A 24678-nucleotide genomic window follows, 5' to 3' on the forward strand; every position below is an offset into this window, starting at 1 on the left:
GGGGTTTATCAAATAGGATTTCGAATGGAGTTTTATTTTGTAGCAATGGAGTAGGAGTACGATTAATTAGGTGAGCCGCGACAAGTACACACTCACCCCAAAAATAAATAGGTAAGTTTGCCTGGAAACTCAAAGCTCTCCCAACAGACAAAATATGCCTATGTTTTCTCTCAACCCTCCCGTTTTGTTGCGGAGTACCCACACAAGAGGTCTGGAAAATAATACCCGTAGTGTCAAAAAAATCATGCAAACAATTAAACTCCGTACCATTATCACTTTGCACAATTTTTATGGTTTGAGAAAATTGTCTTTCCACCATAGCAACAAACATCAAGAACTTACGGAAAACCTTCGTTTTATCATTCAGTAAATAAATCCAAACGGCTCTAGAGTAATCATCAACTATTGTCAAAAAATAACGAGCACCACATGATGAAACATGTCTATACGGACCCCACAAATCACAGTGTATCTTTTCAAAAATTCTAGATGCTTTATTGTCACTCAAAGGAAAACTATCTCTGGGATGCTTAGCACGCATACATACTTCACATCCTTTATTTAAACAAGCTTTATTACTAACTGTGGGAAGCAACTTAACTACTTTCTCAGAAGGATGACCCATACGACGATGCCACAACTCCAACTCTGAATTTGCAGCGCTCACATGATGCACCGAATCCATTTTGCTAAAGTAATACAATCCGTCTCTCCTAGTCCCCGTTCCAATCAGCTCCTTCGTGTGGTCCTGTATAGCACAAATATAAGGGTTAAATTGGACAGTACAATTAAGGTCATCGTTGAGTTGCGAAACAGAAATCAAGTTACAACTCAAATTAGGGACATAGAGTACTCCGGTGAGAGTAATCTTGTCCGATAAACAAACAGAGCCAATAAGAGACGACGACACCGTGTCTCCATTGGGCAAACCAACCGGGCACTCGAAGCTTTTTGTGTCAAAAAGCCAATATTTTTCTCCGGTTACGTGATGTGTAGCTCATGTATCAATAATCCAAGAGGTGTCATCAAACTTACCACTCAAACGATTATCAGAAATTGTAGCATTACCCATCAATCCCGTAATTGCCTTCCATTGTTCACTAGAAAATAAACGACCCGAAGCAAAAGAACTTGTATCCTCCGACTTCGAGCCACCACCCGAAACTGCATTAGCCTTCACCGGACCTCCCCGACCACGACTAGCTGCGGGTGGCCCCCCCTGGCTGCCAGCGGCACCCTCCGGCCAGCCATGTTTGTCATAACATCGGTTTTCTTCATGGCCTCGTTTTTTACAGTAAGCACAAATTTTATCGGACCAACACTTCACGGTTTCATGACCCACTTTCTTACACTTGTCACACACTGGCAGCTGCCTGTCAGAACCACCGGCGCCACCTGCACGACCCCTCCCTGCAGCAGTCCGTACAGCGAACCCGAGGGCAGGAGCAGGATCCTCCTTTGTACGAGAAATCCCTCTAACATTCTCCTCCTGTGAAACCTGTTGGTATGCTCTGTTCAAAGAGGGCAAGGGATCTTGCAAGAGCAATGTAGAACGCAAAGCAGCATAATAATCAGAGTACAAACCGAGCAAAAATTGTTGGAGACGATCCCCATCACGCCTCTGTGCGTGTTGCTTCCCAACATTACAAGAGCACTTCCCACATTTACAAGAAATTAGGGGTTCCAATCTATCAAGTTCATCCCACAAAACCGCTAATTTACTATAATAAACCGCAACTGTCATGTTTTTCAATTGTTCACATCTATTAATTTCAGATTTAATCTGTTGAATTCTAGGGCCATTAACGAGGCAAAAACGCTCATGTAAATCATCCCACAATTTCTTAGCATTATCATAATGTGAAAGCATAGATTGTACCTCGGGATCGATTGTGTTCATGAGCCAAGAAACTAACATACACTGAATTGTTACCCAATCATCCTTCGTACATGGCGGCTCGAAGGTGGTGATACTACCATCAAGGAAACCAAATTTCCGGCGAGAGCAAAGAGCAAGTCGCACGGCATGAGACCAATCGGGAAAATTATCCAATTTTAGACGTTGTGAGGTGATGTAATCCCCGGGCCGATCTTGCGGTCCAAGGTAGAAAGGAGAGTTTGATTCAATTTTTGTAGGTGACGGTGGAGGAGGTGTGTCATCCCCGACGGCCATTATTGATGTTTACAGAGAAAAAAATCAAGGCTCCGATACCATGTAGAATTGTATAAACTTACGGCTTAGCCCTTCATTAATTGGAGCAAAACATATATATACAATGCTAATTCCTAGAGTTACCTTAATTAGGTTACTAGAAATTAGGAAACAATATGAAAGATAATACCAAATATTCCACAAAATATATCCTCAATAAAAAACTTATAAGTGTACGTTCTTTAATTTTCTACGACCATCTAATATCTACATTTAATACTAAAGAATAACCACTTAATTATATTTTTTCTCTTGAATTCTTTCATTTTCTCTCCCATAATTAATACCATTTTTTTTCTTTCTATCGATTTTCCTTGATTTTAGGGTTTTTAAGTTCTTTATACCTCTTGATAACAATTGCTAATATATCACTATTTAATATGAATCCCATTCACATTTCCATAATGTTGTTTATGTGCCATCAAACAATGTAAATTTCAAAAGCTAATAAACCTTAACAATAGTTGTTGTTAAAGCACGACAAGATTGTAAATAAGAAGAATAGGCATGAAGGAGTAAAAATAAACAGTCTCTTGGTAATACACAGTCTCTTTGTACATAAAGTTTTTTTTCTCTTTTTAAATAATAATAATAATAACATATGAATTTTTTTTATTAAAAAAAAGCATTAAAAAAACTTTGAATTAATTAATGATATGTTTAATTAAAAAAAAACATTAAATATATTAATGAGGGTAAACATATTAATGAGGATAAAAATGTAAATACACATTTTTGTATATATTTTTGTACACACTTTTTAGGGTATAGTTGGTAGCACACTATTCTTAAGAGTTATCTTATACTTTTTATAAGGTAGGGATATAATAACCTTCTTTTTAATATAGTTTCCTTTTTTTATTACTAGTAATAAACAACCAAAGTGTCTCTAATGTTAGTGATCCATAATAAATTAGAGTGAACCAGGTCCATTTAAAAGTTTGCACCCCTGTATAACTGCCCGAGTAACCCCTATAACAATAACGAAGTAACCCTCGTATATATAAGAATTTGTGTTGAAATATAGTGCCAAGGTCCAAGGGATTTTGATATGAGTATTTTTCTTTGCAAGCAATGGATTTTGATATTGTTATTTCAACATTTCTCCCACATGAAAAAATTTTACTCAACACAAAACTTTCTTAATTTTTTTACATTTCTCATGTAAAAAGTTTACCAGCTAAATTAATCTCTTGGGGGAAAAACTTAAAAAAAAAATGCATTTAATACTTCGTAATTTTTTTTTGACGGGATACTTCGTAATTAACACAATCAAACTTGATAAATTTAATAATTAACACAATAAAATTTGGTACACTTGCTGATGCACTATTTTAACCATAAATATAAATAAGGGTAATGATATATGTAACCCCTAGGCCAAATACAAACATTAAATATATTTCCTAGAATGGAGTTAAGTTGGGAATTCATGACAAAATCACACGTACATAGGTGTAATTAATGTTGATATATCCTTTTTTAACTTCTTATAGATAACCCTTAAGGCTATATTTATCATTTTTATATAAATAATTACAAAATTATTAACTAAAAACAAAGTTGATATTATTATAAAAATTAGGAAAATGTTATACATAACCCTTAGGGCTACATATAAGCATTAGATACACTCTTGAAAATTATTTAAATTTAGAAAATCATGACAAAAACATACTAATTACACTGATTTACGAGTATTTTTGTGATGCATTTCTAATTTTATACAATTTTCAAGAGTGTATTTAATGCTTATATGTAACCTTAGCTAAGAGCTATATATAGCATTATCCTAAAAATTAATACTCCGTAATCCGTACCATTATCTATTTATTACGAGTTAAGCATAAATACGATCCCTCAACTATAGTATTTGTAGCATTTTGGTCCCTCATCTTTCTAATGAAGCAAATTGGTCCCTCTGCCACCCTTACCTGACTTTTTCGGTGAAAAAATGATGAGTCAGCATAGTTTAGGAACTACAGTGCCCATGTGGCAAAAAAAAAAAATAAAAAAAAAATCAAAGTTTAAGGATCTTCTGGGTATGAGTTGGCATTTAATTAATGAAGGAGTAAAGTTAAGGGACCATCTATCATTTTAACTAATGAACGAGTATTATAGTTTAGGGGCCTTCTAGAAGGTTACCAAAAAAACCCACACTTCATCTTCAAAGTAATTACTCCATTGTTTATGATGTCTGGCTGGGAATTTGGTGAATCTTCGGAGCAGAAGAAAGCGAAGATGGCGAAACTCACATCTGCTCAAGGTATGGTCATCGATCCTGTCTTCTTAAAAATTAATCTCCATTTAGTTATATGATCAAACCCTGCTATGTTATTGCAAAAAAAAAAAAAAAAAAAAAAAAAAAAAAAAAAAAAAAGAGGGCTTTCTGGAATTGTGCTTATTTTGGTTCAAATATGCTTGATTATGCTATTTTATGGTATTGTGTGTAATTGTGATTGGTAAAGATTGAATTTTTGTGGGTTAAGGTTTCTAACGATTTTACGGGTAGGTTAGGGTTTGGTTATACTCTGTTTTTTAAAAATTTAAGTTGCAATAAATCAATGGCCATATCTAGTTGTTGTTGATGAATTAAGAATGAATGAATGATGATGATGATGATCAAAGTTTTGTTGTGATGATTTTCTAAACTACCGTTAATTCCGTTAGTTAGTTGTTCTAATTGATTATTATTATTATTGAATCTCTCTTTTTGATGAGGTTTCTGTTGTTACATGTTGAGATTAAATTGTATGGGTCTTTTTTTTTTTTTTTTGTTTAATCTTCAACGTATCAAATTCTGATAGCTTATTGACTCTTTTTATAACCTTAAACTTATTAAATTATGCTTTAAGGTTTGTAATTAGATAAGAATAGATCATGCATGATATGATCCACCATTATTATTTCAATAATGCTGATTAAATATGTTTACTACTGTATATACCAAAGCAGTAAGGCTACCTTTTCTTGTAATACATTAAAATAATTGAAAAATTATCTATTTAGTTCAATCCTTGGTTTGTGGATGAGCTATAATCAATCTATTAAAAATTTAAGTTGTAATAAATCAACGGTCATATCTAATAGATGCATTCACCTATGTATGGAAGCTTTGGAGGAAGCTCAACCCCTATTCTCCACCCAAAATATTCTGTTTTTATACATTGCAATGTGATCAAGTTTTTATTATGCTTTGAATTGATTCATTGACTTAGTTGAAATTATTGCTTGCTTGGGTTGTTTATTTTGGTGTTGTTTACTATTGTCAGAAATGGATCTAAAACCATGTTTGGTTGTACATCATGGTGGTGAATGGCAAATTTCTTCTGGTGCATTCTATGTAGGTGGGAAGATAAATGTTTTTGATAACCTTCCTGATAATATAGATGGGCATTATGTGAAAGGGTTAATAGAGGGGTTAGGTTATAATGACATTGTGAAGCTCCACTTTTTGGATCCCAAGAAAGATTTGAATAGTGGCATTAGGTACTTAAGCTTTGAAAGTAGGCTTTGTGATCCTTTCTTGTCTCTTCTCCTTGAATACAGACTGATTCACATTTACACTGAACATGACCAACCAGCCACTCCATTGTTCAATCATGGAAGAAGGGGACAATTCATGAGCTTATTAACAGATAACAATGTTTCCGAGGTTATTGGTGAACGTATCCAAACTCCTAGGGTAACCCAACCTTTCACAGTTGATGAAAATGTTTTTGAACCAACCCAAATTCCTAGGGCAACCCAATCTGACATAGATTATGATACAGAGGGAACAGATGAGGATGATGAAGAGTTTGTGAAGGCTAGGGATGATATTGCAATGGATAAAAAAAATCAACATTCTTATGAAGATGAATTGGATATGCTTAGGAAGGTAGCTGCATCAAAGGGCCTTGGTGAGATAAGAACAGATTTTGAGGAGTTTAGTGACATTGAGAGCCCTAATGAGTCAGAGGATGATGATGACTGTGGTTACTTAGTTGCACCCCCTAATAATAAGGTTAGGAAGGTTGCAAAAGCTAAGGATGACGAGTGCATAGAAGACTTCTTCCCTGGTCAACAGTTTGACAACCCTGCTGCATTCAAACAGGCAGTCAAAAATCATTCCATAAAGCTAGGCAGAAACATACCTTTCACAAAAAATGACAAACAAAGGGTAGGGGCAGAATGTGAGAACAAACTTAAGGGGTGTCCTTGGAGAATATGGGCTTCTTGGGATAGGAATAAAACTCATTTCACGGTCAAGTCCCATGTCAGTCAGCATAAGTGTGGTAGATCTCCAAGAGTGAAGAAGATGTAAGCAAGATGGATTGGTGAGACCTACCAAAATCAGTTTAAGGTAAACCCTTATATGAGGCTTCATGACATAATGGAGCTAATATGGTTAGACTGGGGTATTAGAGTGAGTAAGTACATGGCTTTCAGAGCTAGAAAGAGGGGCCAATCCATTATTATTGGGGAGTACAAGGAACAATATGAATTACTTCCCAGGTATGCAGAGGAGATACTTAAGAGCAATAGGGCCAACACTGTGAAGCTGAAATTGAATGGGAATGTCTTTGACAGGATTTACATATGCTTTGAGGCATTTAGGAAAGGCTTTGTAGCTGGGTGCAGGCCTTTCATTTCCCTAGATGGTTGTTTTCTTAAGGGACCTTACGGTGGGCAGTTGTGGCAGTTGGTAGGGATGGGAATAATCAAATGTTCCCTATTGCCTGGGCTATTGTCGAAGTTGAAAAGACTGAAACTTGGAGTTGGTTCTTATATCTTTTGGCTGCTGACCTAGGGACTGATGAAGGTGCTGGGTAAACCTTCATGTCAGATCAACAAAAGGGGTTACTTGCAGCTGTTGCAGAGGTGTTTTCACAAGCAGAAACAAGGGTATGTGCAAGACATGTCTATTGCAATTTTAGGAGTGTGTTTGGGGGTGGCTTAGAGTTAAGGAAACAATTTTGGTTCATAGCAAAGAGCACAACTGAAAATGGTTTTCTTGAACAAATTGATGCTATGAGAAAGCTATCTGAGGATGCAGCTACTGATTTGTTAAACAGGAACTATAAGAAGTGGTGTAGGGCTTTCTACACACCTATGTCTTCATGTGATAGTGTGGATAATAATATGAGTGAGGTCTTCAATGCTTATATACTCAAGGTGAGACACAAGCCAATCATAACCATGTTAGAAGACATAAGAGAAGGTCTCATGGAGAGGTTACACACTAAGAGAGACATGCTCAAGGAGGATGGTCAGCCACTTTGCCCTAGAATTCAACAGCAGTTAGAAAAGCATAAGGTGTGGGCTAGAGGTTGGAATGCCTTTTGGGACGGGGGATTTAGCTATGGAGTCAGGGATGGGTCAACTCAATGCAAGTATGTGGTGAACTTGGCACAAAGAACTTGCACTTGCAATGCTTGGCAAGTGAGTGGCATTCCCTGTAAACATGCCATAGTTGCCATTTGGAAGAAGGTTGATGAACCTGAAGAGTATGCGAGTGAATATTTCATAAAATCAACTTATGCAAATGCGTACAATTTTTTGCTTGAACCCCTAAATGGTCCACAGGAGTGGCCTACTTCACAGAACACAATCATTCCCCCTCCATTGAAAAAGGTCAATCACAGACCTAAGACAAAGAGAAATCCAAGTGTTGGGGAAGTGACTGAAAAAGGGAAACTGAGGAAAACAGGAGTTGCAATGAATTGCAGTTTGTGTGGAGTGCAAGGGCACAATAAAACAACCTGCAAGAATGCCCTAAGAGAATCAAATGCTAGTGGATCTGCTCATCATCAGAACAAGACACAACCTAGGTCAACTCCCAGCATAGTCCCCATGCACAACAGAGGAGTGGGAATTTACACCTACCCCAATGGATACCAAAGAATTGCTACTGTAAGTACCAACTGCCCTATTTATTTATGCCTATTACATCATCTTTTTTAAATCTGCAATTTTAACTCTATTTATAAATATGTGAATACAGCCAAGAAATCAACAAAGACAAAGACAAGCATCATTTTATTCCGATAATGAAGGTGAACAAACCATATATGCTTTCTCCCAAGAATATCCCATGTCACAGTCACAGTCAGAGTATGCATCTCAACCACAACAGACAATCTCAAGTCAAGCATTGCAAGGATTAGCAAAGGAAAAGCAACAGGAGCTAACAAAGAAGAAAACCTAAGGTTAATCCACAACTTTATTTAATTAATTATCATTTCATTACATAATTGCTGGTTTTACTTTTACTACATATGATTACATCACTTGCCTACTTTCTTCTTATTTTGAACAACTCCTAATTACCTTAATTACTAATTTTATTGCAGATACCTTGACAGGAGCTTCCTTCTTCACTGCAGCAGTTTTTTTTTTTTTTTTTTTTTTTTTTGTTGGAAGGATTTTTGCTTTATTTTTTTTGATGATTTTAATGGCTACCAACAACAATATATATAGCCACTTTTGTGTGTAACGACTAGTGTTGTTAAGTATTTTGGAATTTGTTTTTTTTTTTCATTTTTTTTTTTTGCTGTTACAATCTTTCAGAATTAAATTCAGAGCCCCTAAACTTCAAACTACCTTTTTTTTCAACTTAAAATGTCCATGTAAGCATGCAGGTCCTTAATCTTTTGGCAAAAATGAAGTGCAATCCCTAAACTAATGCTGAGTCAACCACAGAAGTCCTTGAACTTTGGCTTAGTTGGCAACAAACATCCCTAAACTTTGCTGACTCAGATGTTGCTCTACCAAGAATGGTGAGCCAAGGGTGGCAAAGGGACCAATTTGCCTCCTTTCATAGATGAGGGATCAAATGTGCAACTAATGGTATAATACAACTCTAGTGTTGTATTATTACATTGCCAATTATTACGAAATAGAGTGAGTAACTAAACATGGGTTGCGGCAGTAAATGCGAAACGGAAAAGTAAAATAGGGAGTTGAAAGATTAGCCGCTTCGCGAAGGGTCCTTTTCTGCAACAACAGTAACAACTCACTCTCTTAAGTTTCCTCAATTCCTCTCCCATTTATAACTTCCCACATTTTCATTTCCCCCACTCACTTCCATTTTTCACCTTCTTCTTCTTCTTCTTCCTCCTCCATTTTCTCTCTCCTCAAAACTTCATCAATGGCGGCCGTTGAACCCCCTCCACCACCAAACCCAACACCCGAACCCAACATGAACCTTCGCGAAGACCACCTCAACCCCACTCCTCTCTACACTCGCATCCGTCTCGCCACCCCTTCCGACGTCCCTTTCATCCACAAACTCATCCATCAAATGGCCGTCTTCGAGAAACTCGCCCACCATTGTCAAGCCACTGAATCTTCTCTCTCCTCCACCCTCTTCAACTCCCCTCCTTTCCAATCCTTCACCGTCTTCCTTCTCGAAGTTTCCTCCACTCCTCTCTCTCTTCACCACCCTCCTACTCTCACTCTCTTCCAACCCATTCACAAAACCTTCCAAATCCCACCTTCTAACCCTGTTTCCGACTCTGAAGAGCTTCTGTTTCGCACCAGTGAAGGCGCTACCATTGCTGGGTTCGTCCTCTTCTTCCCGAACTACTCGACGTTTCTCGCCATACCCGGGTTTTATATCGAGGATGTGTTCGTCAGAGAGTGTTACAGAAGAAGGGGTTTGGGTGGGTTGTTGATGAAGGCGGTTGCGAATCAGGCGGTGAAGTTAGGGTATGGAAGAGTTGAATGGTGTGTTCTTGATTGGAATGTTAATGCGATTAGTTTTTATAAGAAGATTGGTGCTGATGTTATGCAGGAATGGCGGATTTGTCGACTTGCTGGCGACTCTCTACTTTCTTATGGTCAGCCTAATTACTGATAATAATGAATTAATGATGATGCTATATTATCGAAGTATATGCTAATCAAAGTTCAATGTTGATCGGATTTCATAATTGCAAACTTTTGTTTTGATTTGGGTTGTAATTTGATGTATCTGTTCTAACTCAGTCAGGTTGGAAAAGTTGTAGTTATCTGAGATTGAATTGAATGTTTTTAATTCTGGGTTATTGCTGAAAGATTTTTCATGTGTTGCTTGCTGGTAATTATCTGTGTCACATATCTTATGGATGGTTTGTTGATTGTGATTTGATGTTTGTTTCGTGGTGTATTTATTTTTGTTCGATTGGTTTTGATTGTGGTGGTTGATTAGGTTTTCTTGTTCTTATATGGCTTGTAGTATGACAGGACTATAGGATTTTTTTGAAGGGGTTAGGATTTTTTTACCTAGGATTATACCGTGCTCAAGTAGTGTTTTGTTTTTTGTATCCAGGGTGTAATCGTGTAATGCAGATGTTTGTATGATGAAGGTGTGAAGTATTAAGAGTCGCGACTAGGGGTAAAACGCCCCGAGTGGTTGTTTTTGATAGTGTGAGTATAATTAGTTCAAGCATTTGTGTGAGGGAGTAAGATCCCTTTGATTAAATTTCGTTGCTCTTCGTGTCTTTGGTAAAATGTGAGGCGGCTATGTCGTGGCTGTGATGTGTGCAACAATGTTTGAAGGGTGGGTTGGATTTACTATGCTAACAGGGCTTTGCTTTAATGATATGTATTAGTAGGTGAAGATGTAGCAGCTTAAGATTACCGCAAATCTATTATCAATATTTCTTAATGAAGTAGTAGATGTGAATTTCGCTGTGTTTTGGCTTGGAATAGTGTGTTCAAAGTCTATATCTACATTGGACTTTCAAATGCCTTACTCGGGAAATTAGGTGAGTTATATTGTTGTAAAAGAGTCTCGAGTAACATGATTTTCTGCCTAGAGGGTGACTGAGTCCTTAAGTCATTTGAATGCAGGGGCTGGTAATTGCCTGGTAATAAATTCCAGTGAGACAAAAATTGCTAATTTTAGTTCTGACTCCAGAAAGAATCAAAGAATAGATTATTCCAGACTTCGGTTTTTATTAGAGGCAGTATGCATTGTAGGCATGCTTACTGAATCTATAAGGATTGTTCATCGTTAATGAGAATTGCTCTGATCTCTGATCAGTATCCTATATTTTGAGTCATTAAGTAATAGTTGATGTCTGGTTGCTCTTATTGACTGAGTAGCAAGAGATTGGCTTGATGTATTTGAATCTAGTCACATACCATTTGCCGAGGCTATTACAATGGATTCACACCATGAATGGGGGATGTTATACACCAGTATAGTGTGGATTTCTAGTATGTTGTTGCCTCTTAGAATATTCACCTCCTAGTGGGTATACTTGAATGAAACAAGTTCAAGTATTTGTCTATGATCTCATTCATTCATTCAATATCTTTGTGCCCTCTTTTGGCAAAATTTAGGGAAATTATGGTGTGTGCTTCAATTATTGCCTTGTTAAGAGCTTGTATAGTATTTGAGGCATTTAAAGAGTAGGTTGTGTCGAGTGTTGACTATGACAGGGCTTTAATGTGATACTTGGTAGTTCTAGACTTCTAGTCTTATAGATGAAGATAAAGCAGCTTAAGATAAGATGATTAGTTGGATACTATTAAAGCTACGCGTTGGGCATGGCTTTCATATTCAAGTGTAAATTCTTGGTTCATTTATGAAATTTTTGCACGATTTCATCTGGTTCGGAGTGTTCTGAGTTCATACTGGCGGAGTAGTGAAGATCTGACTCATGAATTGGGGCAGATACAAGAGGCAAAGTATGGAGTTAGGATACATAAATAATTTAATACAATTATCTGCTTAGAGGGTGAGTCACCCTTCATTTTATTTGTATATGTTGGGGGGAGGTGATTGTCAGTTAAAGCTGATTAAGTTTCTCAATCATAGAACTTTGCAAAGATAATGGGAATTTGTGTGTGAAGTAACTGTGAAGTAAAGCAGCTTATGCTTATTGATTGGTGTGATTGAATCCGTTCATGACTTTTTCCTTAGCCTAGGGGTTTTTGTTGTTCATATTATAATGTATTTTAAAGAAATTAGGTAATTGTTCGACCGAGCAGTGAGTGAGCGAGTGGTGCTTAGGAAGTAGACACCTTAATTTTCTGTGTGTTGGGTTACTTGGGTAATCCGACATCTATTTATTCATTCATTTCCTGGTCGCCGTTTGGTTCATGGGGTGGAAGAAGTAGCTGCGATCCTGTGATCCTCTGTTGCTTTCTATGTTGTGCTGAGTTGAGCATAATCTATTCGGAGTTGTTTAGCGATTCATAGTAAGGGTGCCCAGTAGTAAATTCTCTTGGTTATTGAAACATTTTCATTAGTGCGATTGAATGAAAAACTTGATGCTTGTGGTTTTGCAAGTAAAAATGGCCATATCAGATCCTTGGTTAGCCCGTGTAATAAGTTGAAGAAGTTTGGGCTTCATTTGATAAGTAGAAGAAATTGGGCTTCGAATGTGTTTATTAGGTCCATGATGCATAGCATAAACATTTAAAGCCCGCTTGCATAAAGATTATACAATCTGCATGTAAAATTTGGGCTTCAAATGGATCAAGGTCCATTATTCTTTATAAACTACTTTCTTTGTTCCACAAATATTGCAATAAGATGAAATTACGCTTCTCAAAGTACATTTTATATGTTAAATATTTATAATTATATAATAGTAAAAATTATAAAAAGTTGATATTGTAAAAGTATTTTACGAGACGAGTCTAACAAGACCTCGTATGACTATATTTTACTTTACGTATAAATTATAATTTGTGGTCAAACAAGCATGATAATAGTGAAAAAGTCCAATTGTTGCAATATTACTAGAATGGAGGAAGTAATTGCTAACATGTAGTAATGAATATCATCATTTGGAAACATTAAAAAATGAGACAATGTCTTTCAAAAAAAAAAAAAAAGACTATTGAAGTTACGTCGACTACAATATCTCTTTAGAATCAAGTTGTGCCCGTCAAAATAAATAAATAAATATATTTATATAAAAATCAAATTGTGACTGAGCAATAAGAAGGTGATGCGTCACATAATAAGAAAATGTGAAGTATGGATCATATAATATCTTGAAGATTAATTTAGAAAATGTATAATTAAACTTGTATTTGGGAAGTTATCTTAAAGACGTGAAAGTTTGGCAGAAGGAATTGTAATTCATCTTTGAGATGAGGCTATCATGGGTTAAACTGAAACCTTTGCATATTGGATATAAAGCTAAAATTGTATCATTTTAAGCAACTAAATCCATAATTGTATGAGTATTTCTCATACTAAGAACGAAATTTTGTTTTTCTCGAGTTCAACTTAAACTTTGTCTTGTATGAATTTGGAGGAATAAAGCTCAAAACAACAAGGAACGTCCAAACTCGTGCAATTATGCATTTAAGCTGAAATAGATTGTGATAAAATGTTGTCCTATTAATGTTGTTATCAAGGATGGTGACAGTAGACATTTTAGGAAGCTAGCATGCACGACTTAGTTGGATTGTGTGGAGAAAAGGAAGTAGCATGCGACATGGAGGTTTTCTAGTCCCTATCAATACTAGCATGTCAACTTTAAGTATCCACAATCAAGGTTTGTGTTGTTGGGTGATTTGTGCTGTGTCACACTGCCATGATCTATGAAATTTTCTCGTCTATACGTTTAAAAATACGTACAATAAAGATAAATTGCTTTCGTTCCTCCCTTGCCACAGTGTGACTAGTGACCCTAATTTTAGAGATTTCTATCAATACAACCTTAATGTTAGGCGCCTCAATATGAGGCTTTATGTAAATTATTGTCAAACCTTATACTTGCTTAGCCCATGAGCTATAAACCATAGTACATAGAAGGAAATAAATGGATCTTGTGATGCATTTTAAGTTTCACACTTTCTTTCCACTTGCATACAATATTTATCATTGTGGTTCTTATTTATTGGTTACGCTTGAAATCTTTTTATGAGAGAAAAATGATCAAAGCGTAACCAATAAAAAGGAACATAAAAAGTAATACGTAAGAAAATCGAGAAGTCGAAATTATATATATTAGGAGAAATAACTAGATCCCACATAATTGTACTAATATTTCAAGTTTTCAACGAGAGTATATGATAATGTATAATAATACGTGGAACAGTTAATCCGTAGTAGAAGAAGTACTCAAGTACGTCAATGGTTTGAAATGAGGAATCGGTCAAAATCAAAACTCAAAACTAAACATGTTAGATTGTCGAGTGCTAAAACATTACACTGCTTGAAAATTGAAACCCTTTTAGCGTTTATTAAAACCAAGCTCAATGTTGTGTTGACTTGTTGCCAAAATGCCATGATGTTCAATTCAATCCACATGGTCACCAAAACAAACAATTCAATTATCATAGATTCATAGTGATGATAGTCAGACAGAAATTCAAATCCATCATAATTACTTCTTTTAATATCTTTTTTCTTATCAATTCATCTAAACCAAAAGGCCAGGTAAGGTATAATAATCATACTAATGCTAAAAGATTCAAATTTGTGATCATTTTAGTCATAGAATCTAGGATTTTCAAATATGAACCATTTTTTGAGCATGGCAAATGCCCATAAACAATTAGCTGTTAGTAAGTTTTAAATTTTATTTATTAACTATTACTAAAATAAAGTATACTGACGTAATTACTGTTCATATGTCACTCTCTTAATGATTTTTTCCCGCCAAAATGCAAGGATGATGTCATCTTTTATTTATTTATTTTTTGTTTGGAGCTACCCTATTTAACATTGTTGAAATTTGAATATTAGAAGCTTCTCCATTACAACTACAACCTATCAATTTATCTTAAGAAATTGAAACAATTTCATATAACACATTAATAAATAACCTCCTTCCCTCCTGATTCCAAGGGATCCTTGGATCGATTCTCACTCCCGCTCTTATGGCTTTCTAAACACAAAAAAAAAAACATTGAAATATGTATTAGTTGACATTGAATAGGTACTATACCATAATTTTGATGAAAATCTAAAATTTTAAAATTACAAATATTTTTATACACGGTGCATAATTCTTAATAATATTCATTTATAATAGCCAATTTATTATAATAATGTAAAAATTACAAAAAAATAGGTTTTATACATATAGACCGTGCATCGCACGAGTTCTAACCTAGTTTTGTTTATAACAAAATTGTTTGATTGTTTTTATTTGATATAGGGTATAGATTAGGAACATCTTCCTCTTTTTTCGTCTTAATAAAAAAAAGAAAAAAAAGGAAGGCCTCTCACAAGACCGTGTCATAATCTATAGTTACAAGAACATAAATAGCTCTTCAATTGCGTGAAAGTCATTTTGAAACACTTAATGAGAAACATAACTTATATTAGGGTGTTTTGTTGTGCCTGGCCAAGCTATATCGTGCCTTATCGACTTATTGTACTCTTGCTTTCCCAAATAAAAGTAACTTAAGTGCGATCTACAACCTAGCATACACATCTTCTATACTAGGTTGGATCATGTTATGGGCCGACCCGACTTAATGCATGTCATTTTAGGTGTATTGACAAACACATACCCAGCAAAGTTGCAAAATTAGCAATAATTAAGATAAACAAAATTGAGGATTGTAAGGCCTTTTTAGTTCAACTTATTTTTACTTATTTCAGAAAAAATAAGTTCAAACCAGATCAAATCAGAAAAAATAAGTTCAGATCAGATCAGATATCAAAATATAAGTTCAAATCAAATCATCATTTTATGTGCAATTTTTTATCGCTAAATATCTTTAATTTCGTTAAAAAAATTATGAAAATTACATATTAATAAAATACACATTATTACGAATCTAACAAGATCCCACTTAATATATTTTTTCCTTACAAATTATCGTACACTTAAGGTCAAAGTTTGGTCAAATAAGACAATAAGATCAGATCAGATCAGACCAAATAAGATAAGATCAAATCATATCAAATAAGCAAAAATAAGATGAACTAAATAGGGCCTAAGAATTAGAACAATATTTGCTATAACCCACAATACTTTACTTGATGCTTTAGGGCAAATATGTGACTATTAATAAATTTTATTACTCCGTATCCATTAGCAAAACTAATACATTACTAAAATTTGGTATATTGTAAGTTTGTAACTATACATTAAGATTAGGTCAATATTATTTTATATCAGCATCAACTATATATAAATAATTAAATACGATCTAATTAAATGTAATTTGTAAAAAATAACATAAGAAAGTTAAAACGAGAAATACTTATACATTTCCACCATCCCTTTTGTTCATTTTTTCATATACATTGCAGAGTTTGTACTTGTTAGTTGTTGCTAATAATAATGGTTAATGATTTAATATCCCCATAACATTCGTATTCCAGAAAATGAAGAAGTCTTAAATTAATGTATGGAATTGAAAGCTGAGATCATGTTCCGCAAGTGAACCCTGACTGGTGACGTTGGATGGAGTACTGTGTAAATGTGAGTCAATTGTTAGTCAAAGGAAGGGACAATTGAAGCGTAACCTCAACGGCAAATTATCCTTATTACGCTTCCTTAAGTTTTTACTACTGAACTATCTCCAAGAAATATTCTTTTCTAAGGTTTTATTTTAATGGTTTGATCCTGTATTTGGTATTCCTGTTATATTGAACTTCAATGGTTTATTAAGGTTTTCATTTAATTACCTGGTTTCTTTGTATTCCTCCGTATATAAGTAACACTTGACCAAGTGGTAATATTATCAAACCTCAATAGATGTTTGTTGCCTTTGTTGGGGATAGAGTTATCAAAAACTAACCCGATTAACTTGAGCACCTGACTCAACCCGACCTAAAAAAAATCCGATCTAGATTTTGACTTGTATGGGCGCATTGATTTAACATGATTTAACCTTGAAATAAATCTCAGCCGACCCGACTTCACTGAAACAATCCAATTACCTGAATTGATACCATTAGTTCGGGAGTGAAAGTTTTTATCATTTCCTTTGTTTATTGTTGTGTATCTAAATAAAATAATGCTTTATTTGAAGAATTGTTGATTCAGTAACGTCTTTCATGAATTTGTTCTTATCTAAATGAAAAGCCTTTATTCCATATATTACACATACAATAATAACTAAGGTCACGATCTAGCTAGTGATATGACTTGATAACTTATTTTCTAATTTGATCTGAACTAGTTAATAAGAGTACGAGTACTACGTAAGACTTAAAATAGAGTGAAGTAGTGAAATGAATATATCCTTTTAGAACCCTTAATCTATTACATTACTTGGTATATGATTAGATTAATTTTCTAACTTGTACTTCAATTTTTCTCTAACTCGTTAATCTTTGTATTTTTCAAAAGGACACTCTTTTTTAAAATGTTGATGAAGTAATAAATAAAATAACGGTTAAAAAAAAACAAGTACTACTCCGTAAAAGAAGATTCCTTGAAGCAAATAACGTTTAATAGCATCTCGAGGTCAGTCCTTTAAACAAAAAAAGTAAAACCCGCAAAGTGAACAAACAACGCAGCAAAACCGCAATTGCTTCCCCATATCTGCACTCACACATTATCACACAACACTCCATTTCTCATTTTCTCCTCATCACTTTGCTCATCCCTAAACCTCTTCACTACCACTGTACTTCCCACCTTTTTTTTCTTTTTCTTTTCTTTTTTGACCAATCTCCCTCTCCTTCTTACTCGTAATTCTTTATTCCCCTCGGGTTTTCTTTTTAAATGCATCACTTTCCTAAATCGAGTGTATGTTATTATAACAAAGGGAGTCCACTCCTGTACAAAACTTGACACTACTGAACTGTATCACACTCACTATTTCCTTTTTTTTTTTTTTTTTTTTTTCTCTTTCTCATTTTATGCCAAAACCAACTTCCCTTTTTCTCTCTCTTCTTTTTTTTCTACCAAAAATTTTTATTCTGGGTCCATCATAAAATTCCCTCTTTTTCTTGCTTTCTGTCTCTATTAATCACTCAATTTCAGTAACTCATTTTTTGTAGTTGAGGGTCTTCAAAGAGAAACTCACTTAATGCCAAATTCCTCTTAATACAACAAAAGCGTTGTAAAAAATCTAAAAATTGGTTTACCAACACTTTTTTCCGTCGGTTTCTTCTGAAATGAGTGAAATCCAAAATTGCTAAAAGAACTCACTCATTTCACTGAATTTCATCTGGGTTTCTTCTACATTGGTGGATTTCTCTGCATTTTTGGCTCCCCTGTTTTTTCACAAGGTTTTTCTCTCTCATCATAAATTTTTTTTGTCTATTTATAGTAATTTTAGTTTCTGGGTTTTGCTTATTTACAGTTACATGAATGTCATTTATTTATTTATTTTTGCATAATTTTGAAAATTTGTAGGCTTAGTTGGGAAAGAGGTGGAGAACGAAACAAATCACATTGCATAATTGGTTGATTTTTAGTTGTATGTTTTGTGATGTATGCTTGAAATTAGTTGACAATTTCTGCAAATTTTTGTTTTTTTTTTAAAAAAATTGTTTTATTTACTTGCATTTAATGTCCTACAAAAAAAAAAAAAAAAAAAAAATCTAACGGCTAGTCTTGTTACGGTTAGATCCCACGATAATTTGCTCATGTACCGTTTACTATGATTAATGTTTTATTTGATGTAAATTAGCTAATTTACAGCAACTAAATTAAATTTTTTTAAGTGTTAACAGTGAAATGTTATATTAGAGTTGTATATTACCTCTATTTCAAAATAGTTGTTGTATATTACCTCCTAGTTTTAGTATATCGAAAATAAAAACTAGATCCAAGTATTCGACCATTAATATTGTGTACTTTCGATGCAAAATCTTGTATGAGCCCGACTTTGTAACTGGAGGGGCTTTTCGACTTAAAGGGTAACTCGTCACTATGTCACGAATAATTCCTAACAGAAGTTATTATAAGTCCGTCTCACCTAAAAGTTGTTATAAATCGAATAGTAGACCACATAATGGAAATTTGGTAACTGAGTCACCTTTCCTTTTCTTTCTTTTTTCTTTGTATCTTTATTATCTTTATTCCTCTTTTTTGTCGCATTATAGTCCAAAGTTGTTTCTGCATTTTTTGTCAGAGGATGCCAATTGACAGTTGGAGCATTAAGCTTCTGTTGTAAAATAATTAAGTAAGTGTAATGGTTTTGCTTTTGCTACTTAGCTTAGTGAACTTGACAGGTAATTAGGGAGTTATAACTGGACAAAGGAGCTTAGTGGATGTCTTTTAATCCATTATATGTGCTACGTGTTCAACTAAGAAAATTCGGCGGATATTACTTTTAGAATATGTCTCAAATTAGTTTGCCCCATAAGAATGACCTAGTACGACTGTACGAGGGTCTTGTTGCTCAGTTAACGAGTCCGGGTTTGGGGGGTGCAATGTGCCCTATGGTGTTGCCCTGAAGTTGGTGATTGTTATATTGAGCTTATGAGCTATGTTTTATAGTTGAGCACTTGAGCAAGCCTAATTTTAGGGCCTATTACGTTTCTATTTTGGGGTAGTATTTCAACTCTCTAGGTCATTAACCTATCATAATTTTGTATTCTAATGTATATTCCTCGTGGATATGGCTTACACATGGCTAGTGAACCACATATATTTCATTATTCTATGTTGTTGTTCCTCGCTAATCCATATCGCATTTGTTACAACGATTAGGAATATTTGTTTTAGACTTTTGGTCAATTGTACTCCACAAGTAGTCAAGTATTCCCTCGGCCCAGAATTAATAGAGTCACATCGGCCATTTATTACCTACATAATTAAGAATTTGTCATGATTTTACTAAAATCTCCTTGATGTCACTGAGTTTCAAAGTGAATGTCGTAATTGCATCCTCTCTTCATTATTCGATTTAAGCAAGGGTATGCGTAGGATTTAACGCATAATCTAATGTATTTTTAGAATTGTAACACATGTTTTTTAACGTTCCAAAATAGTATAAATGACTACTGATTTTAGGTGGATGGAGAGAGTAATGACTTTAAAGAAAGATTGAACATCAATTATCAAGGGTAGTGTTAGGAGCTTGTCTAGAGAAGATGTGTCTTTTTGAGGAAAGCATATTAAACTTTTTAATTTTTAAATTTTGCATGGCAAAGTATGGTTTTTTACTTTTGCTTTTTTGCTTATAATGGGCATTGGATTCTTTCTAATCTTTCTTTTCTTTAGAGGGCTGCTTTTTAACTTTACTGTATATTATAAATTTAATTAGGATCTTTCAATATATAGATAATAGTAGTATATATTCCTGAAATGCTGGGTTTTATTTCACTTTAAATCTTAAAATGTTAAATAATTCCCTCTAAGTTATCTGAATATGATACATTTTTTGTGTGTTTGAAAAAACCCTCGACCTCTCACTCTGAGGCAATACTCTAAACAATTGGAGCATATTTTGATTCTTGTTTATTTGAAAACGAAGAAGTTATGATTGTAGCTAAGAGTACTAACGTACAATGCATTAATTTTTATTGCATGATGTTGATTTTCATAACGTGAAAAGTAGGTAGCCCTTCTAGTTTGATTACTTAATAAGTATATATTCCTTTTTGCATGATAGAATCATTGAGAGGACATTTGCACCTAATATAATAAAGGAAAAAGCTAGAAGAGATTAAAAGAATTGGTGGTCCTCATTATGGAATCATCGAAAGTACTATATACAATTTTTGTTCATAATTAATTGTATGTGTAAATCATACTAAAGTACGAAAAATTGTAGACCAAAAATTGCGAATCATTTTTAATGTCCTTTGACCTCTTTCTTTTTAAGTATGTATGTATGTATGTATTCGCTTACAGTATCCATTAGTTGTTCGATGCCTTGATCATTATTGCAGGAAATTTCAATTTAGAGCAAAATGTAAAGATTATATGGGTTGATTAGATTCTTACTATTAGTAAAGATGATAAACAATATCTACATATATGTATTATTTTAAGTTAAGTCCATATCGTTTTATTAGATACTCCCAGTGAAGTGCAATTTTTGTTGAGTTAATCACTCTTTTATCACCCTGATAAATTGTTGATCAAAATAGGAAGCGAGATAAATGAAGTGGAGCAATGGGAATGGCTAAGTTCTCTCTGATGGTGAAGATATTTAGTCGATGTCATGAAAAATAGTATTTAGTGAGGATAACTGTCTGTAGTCAAAGCTGTATCCTGGTTTTTATGCAATGCATATATGAATGCTGATTGAGTTTAAAACTTATGATGTAGGTTTCATCTTCTAATAATTGATTTTGCTTTTGATGATGCAGTGTTCCTGTCAGCCTCTCCCTTCAGATGCAATAGTCATAGAGGCTTTCTTATTGAGACAGAATATTGAAACCACGGCACTGCCTCATGGTTTTATTTCTGCATCTAGCATCTTAATATAGCTTCAGCAGAAAATCCACCATGAAGCGTCAATCCTCCTTGCTAGAACTTTCCGTCTTTCTTATCCAAGTTGCTATACTTCCTCTCATTTGTGCTGACTTGAACTCAGACAGGAAAGCTCTTCTTAACTTTATAGCGAATGTTCCACATGGCCGAAAGCTTAACTGGGATGTTGCTTCCCCAATATGCACCACTTGGGCTGGTATTACTTGCAATACTGAAGGAACCCGTGTCGTTGCTGTCCATCTCCCAGGAATTGGTCTTGTTGGCTCTATACCATCCGGCACCATTGGGAAACTAGACGCACTTGAAATCCTAAGTTTAAGATCAAACAGCCTTCATGGAAAAATTCCCACTGATGTTGCTTCTTTACCATCACTGCAATCTTTATTCCTCCAATCAAATAATTTCTCCGGGAGCATTCCCGAAACACTATCTCCTAGACTTATGTTGGTCGACTTAAGCTTTAATTCCTTCACAGGAAGAATTCCACCAACTATCAATAATTTGACAAGGCTTATGGTGTTAGATCTCCAAGATAATATGCTTTCAGGACCTATCCCTGATCTTAACCCTCCAAGGCTCAAGGTTTTAAACATAAGTTACAACAAGTTAAATGGCGAAATTCCATATTCACTGAAGAAGTTCCCTAGTTCATCATTTTTGGGGAACTCCTTATGTGGGTCGCCTCTGGACAATTGCTCCTCGAGTAGCCCATCACCTGCTCCAGCTTCCTTGGCATCTCCGTCAACACTCCCTATGAAGAGCAAAACTGGCAATCGCGGGAAATTGAAAATAGGTGCCATCATTGCTATAGTAATAAGCAGCACTTTTGTGTTGTTTCTTGCTATAGTGATTTGCTTATTATGCTGTTTGAAGAGAAGAAATGTAGAAGATAGTGCGGTTGATAAAGGGAAAGAAGCGAATGCCAAGAAGGGTAAAAACCAGTTGCCAAAGGAAGACTTTGGGAGTGGTGTGCAAACAGCTGAGAAGAACAAATTGGTCTTCTTTGAAGGATGCTCATATAACTTTGATCTTGAGGACTTGCTTAGGGCTTCAGCGGAGGTTCTTGGGAAAGGGAGCTATGGAACAGCATACAAAGCAATTTTGGATGAGGGAATTGTTGTGGTGGTAAAACGGCTGAAGGAGGTGGGAATTGGAAAGAGGGAATTTGAGCAACAAATGGAGATGGTTAGCAAGGTTGGTCAACATCCAAATCTTGTGCCTCTTCGGGCTTACTATTTCTCTAAGGATGAAAAACTTCTAGTGTACGATTACATGCCTGGTGGTAGCTTAAGTGCCGTCTTGCATGGTATGCTTACCTTAACCCTTTATTCTCACTGTTTTACATGCATTTATGTCCCTTAGCTAAATTAGTAACTAAAGGATTTTGATGCCCATACACAACCCAAAACTCAAACTCTACCTGAAATCCCTTGACCCGATAACTAATGTATCTAATCATGGTTATTTTATTTAAATAGTTATATTAGCACAATAGAAAATGACCCGACCTGAATGGATACAAACCGAAAATTAACCTTAACGAGCATTGCCCGAAATGGACTGGTATAGGACCCGACTCAAATTGACTTGCAGGACCTGATTACCACCTCTATTTACAAAGTAAGTAAATTATAGGAATAGAAAGAGGACTAGTGATTTTCATTTGATGAATTCTTATTTATTGCTCAGCTGTTGCAGTTTATGATGAATGATAATCATTCCACTAGTTTCTGGAGAGCTATTTTCTTGGGGAAATCTTCGATTGTGAACTGCTATCTGATTGATTTTGACTGATATAAGAATCATATAAACTACTAGAACTCTAAAAGCATAAGCATCTGAAAATTTGTTGTAGAATAGCGTATTCCAAAGATTATATCTGCATTCCAGTGACATCAATGCATTAGGAACACAGGAGTCAGAATGCTGTCGTTCACTTGTTACTGTAACCTGTGAAAATTTTAACTGCTTCAAATTTGCTAATTTTCTGAAATTATGTTGCTAGCATTTTCTTGATGCATCCTTGTTCTGACTTTTCAGGCTATGGTTACAATGGAAAGACTCCCCTAGATTGGAACTCTAGAATTTCAATTGCACTAGGAGCTGCACGAGGAATACTCCACGTCCACTCTGAAGCCGGTGGTAAATTCATCCACGGAAACATCAAGTCCTCCAATGTCCTCCTCACACAAGATCATGAAGGCTGCATCTCTGATTTCGGCTTACCTCTATTGATGAATTTCCAAGGCATCACCTCGAGGAGCATAGGGTACCATGCACCAGAAGTGATTGAAGCAAGAAAAGCTAGCCAAAAATCAGATGTTTACAGCTTTGGAGTACTTCTTTTAGAGATGCTTACCGGGAAAGCCCCTCTAAAGACTAGTCACGGACAATGTGATGTGATTGATCTCCCTCGATGGGTGCAATCAGTGGTGAGAGAAGAATGGACTTCTGAAGTGTTTGATGTAGAGCTGCTTAGGTGTCCAAACGTGGAAGAGGAAATGGTGCAGATGTTGCAGATAGCACTGGCTTGTGTTGCAAGAGTTCCTGATATGAGGCCTAGAATGGAAGATGTTGTTAGGATGATTGAGGAAATTAGACCATCTGAGTCAGAAGAGAGACCATCTTCTGACGAGAACAAGTCTAAGGACTCTAACGCGGGTACTCCAACCCCCTGATTCTTCTCAATGCCTTCGCGTTGGAGCTAAGTTCTCTGACTGGTCATCGGAGAATGATTTGTGATAGCCATATCGTAAAGGTGATAATGCTTATTCCTAATTTATGCATTTTTTTTCTAGGCTTGTGCAACTGTTTGTTGAGCAGATAAGCTTCTAGACTGGAGTAATGTTAAAAGGCACTTGTGTAAAAAAATACGTTTGATTATAAGCAATGCATGAATTGTGCTTTGGCCTTTGGGAACATCTTCTGTCGCTTGTTTTATTTTTAATTTTTTGGACTAGCAATTTTTGTAATCATCGAGTTGATTAAAAATCTGGAACATACCTCCAACTTCTGAGAGTCAAGCTACAAGCCTACAACTAGTGGATGTCTCTTAAGAAGATTGTACCATTTGTACCGCGCCTTACAACTAGAAAAATTACATATGCGCTTGAGCTTATCTTTGAGATCCATGTACTCACTATCGGTAACCCGAAAATAGTAATCGGGATA

The 24678-nt window shown here is 35.1% G+C and overlaps 2 protein-coding genes across 4 annotated transcripts; both read left to right on the top strand.

The window, feature by feature from the left end:
- Nucleotides 1–9193: 9193 nt before the first annotated feature.
- On the top strand, nucleotides 9194–10278 carry LOC110704430 (probable acetyltransferase NATA1-like). The gene has a single exon (XM_021882211.1). The coding sequence runs from the start codon at nucleotides 9345–9347 to the stop codon at nucleotides 10050–10052; it is 708 nt and encodes a 235-aa protein (XP_021737903.1). The 5' UTR covers nucleotides 9194–9344; the 3' UTR covers nucleotides 10053–10278.
- A 7218-nt stretch (nucleotides 10279–17496) lies between these two features.
- Nucleotides 17497–24428, top strand: LOC110704432 (probable inactive receptor kinase At5g58300). 3 transcript variants are annotated; one of them, XM_021882213.1, is made up of 4 exons: nucleotides 17497–18347; nucleotides 21162–21264; nucleotides 21384–22813; nucleotides 23548–24428. In XM_021882213.1, the coding sequence occupies exons 3-4, from the start codon at nucleotides 21523–21525 to the stop codon at nucleotides 24183–24185; spliced, it is 1929 nt and encodes a 642-aa protein (XP_021737905.1). In that variant the 5' UTR covers nucleotides 17497–18347; nucleotides 21162–21264; nucleotides 21384–21522; the 3' UTR covers nucleotides 24186–24428. The 3 variants fall into 3 exon arrangements, with proteins under 3 accessions (XP_021737905.1, XP_021737906.1, XP_021737904.1); XM_021882214.1 differs by having other exon boundaries at nucleotides 21162–21252; XM_021882212.1 differs by lacking the exon at nucleotides 21162–21264.
- Nucleotides 24429–24678: the final 250 nt, after the last annotated feature.

Source organism: Chenopodium quinoa, unplaced genomic scaffold, assembly GCF_001683475.1.
Source record: "Chenopodium quinoa cultivar QQ74 unplaced genomic scaffold, ASM168347v1, whole genome shotgun sequence".
NCBI lineage: Eukaryota > Viridiplantae > Streptophyta > Magnoliopsida > Caryophyllales > Amaranthaceae > Chenopodium > Chenopodium quinoa.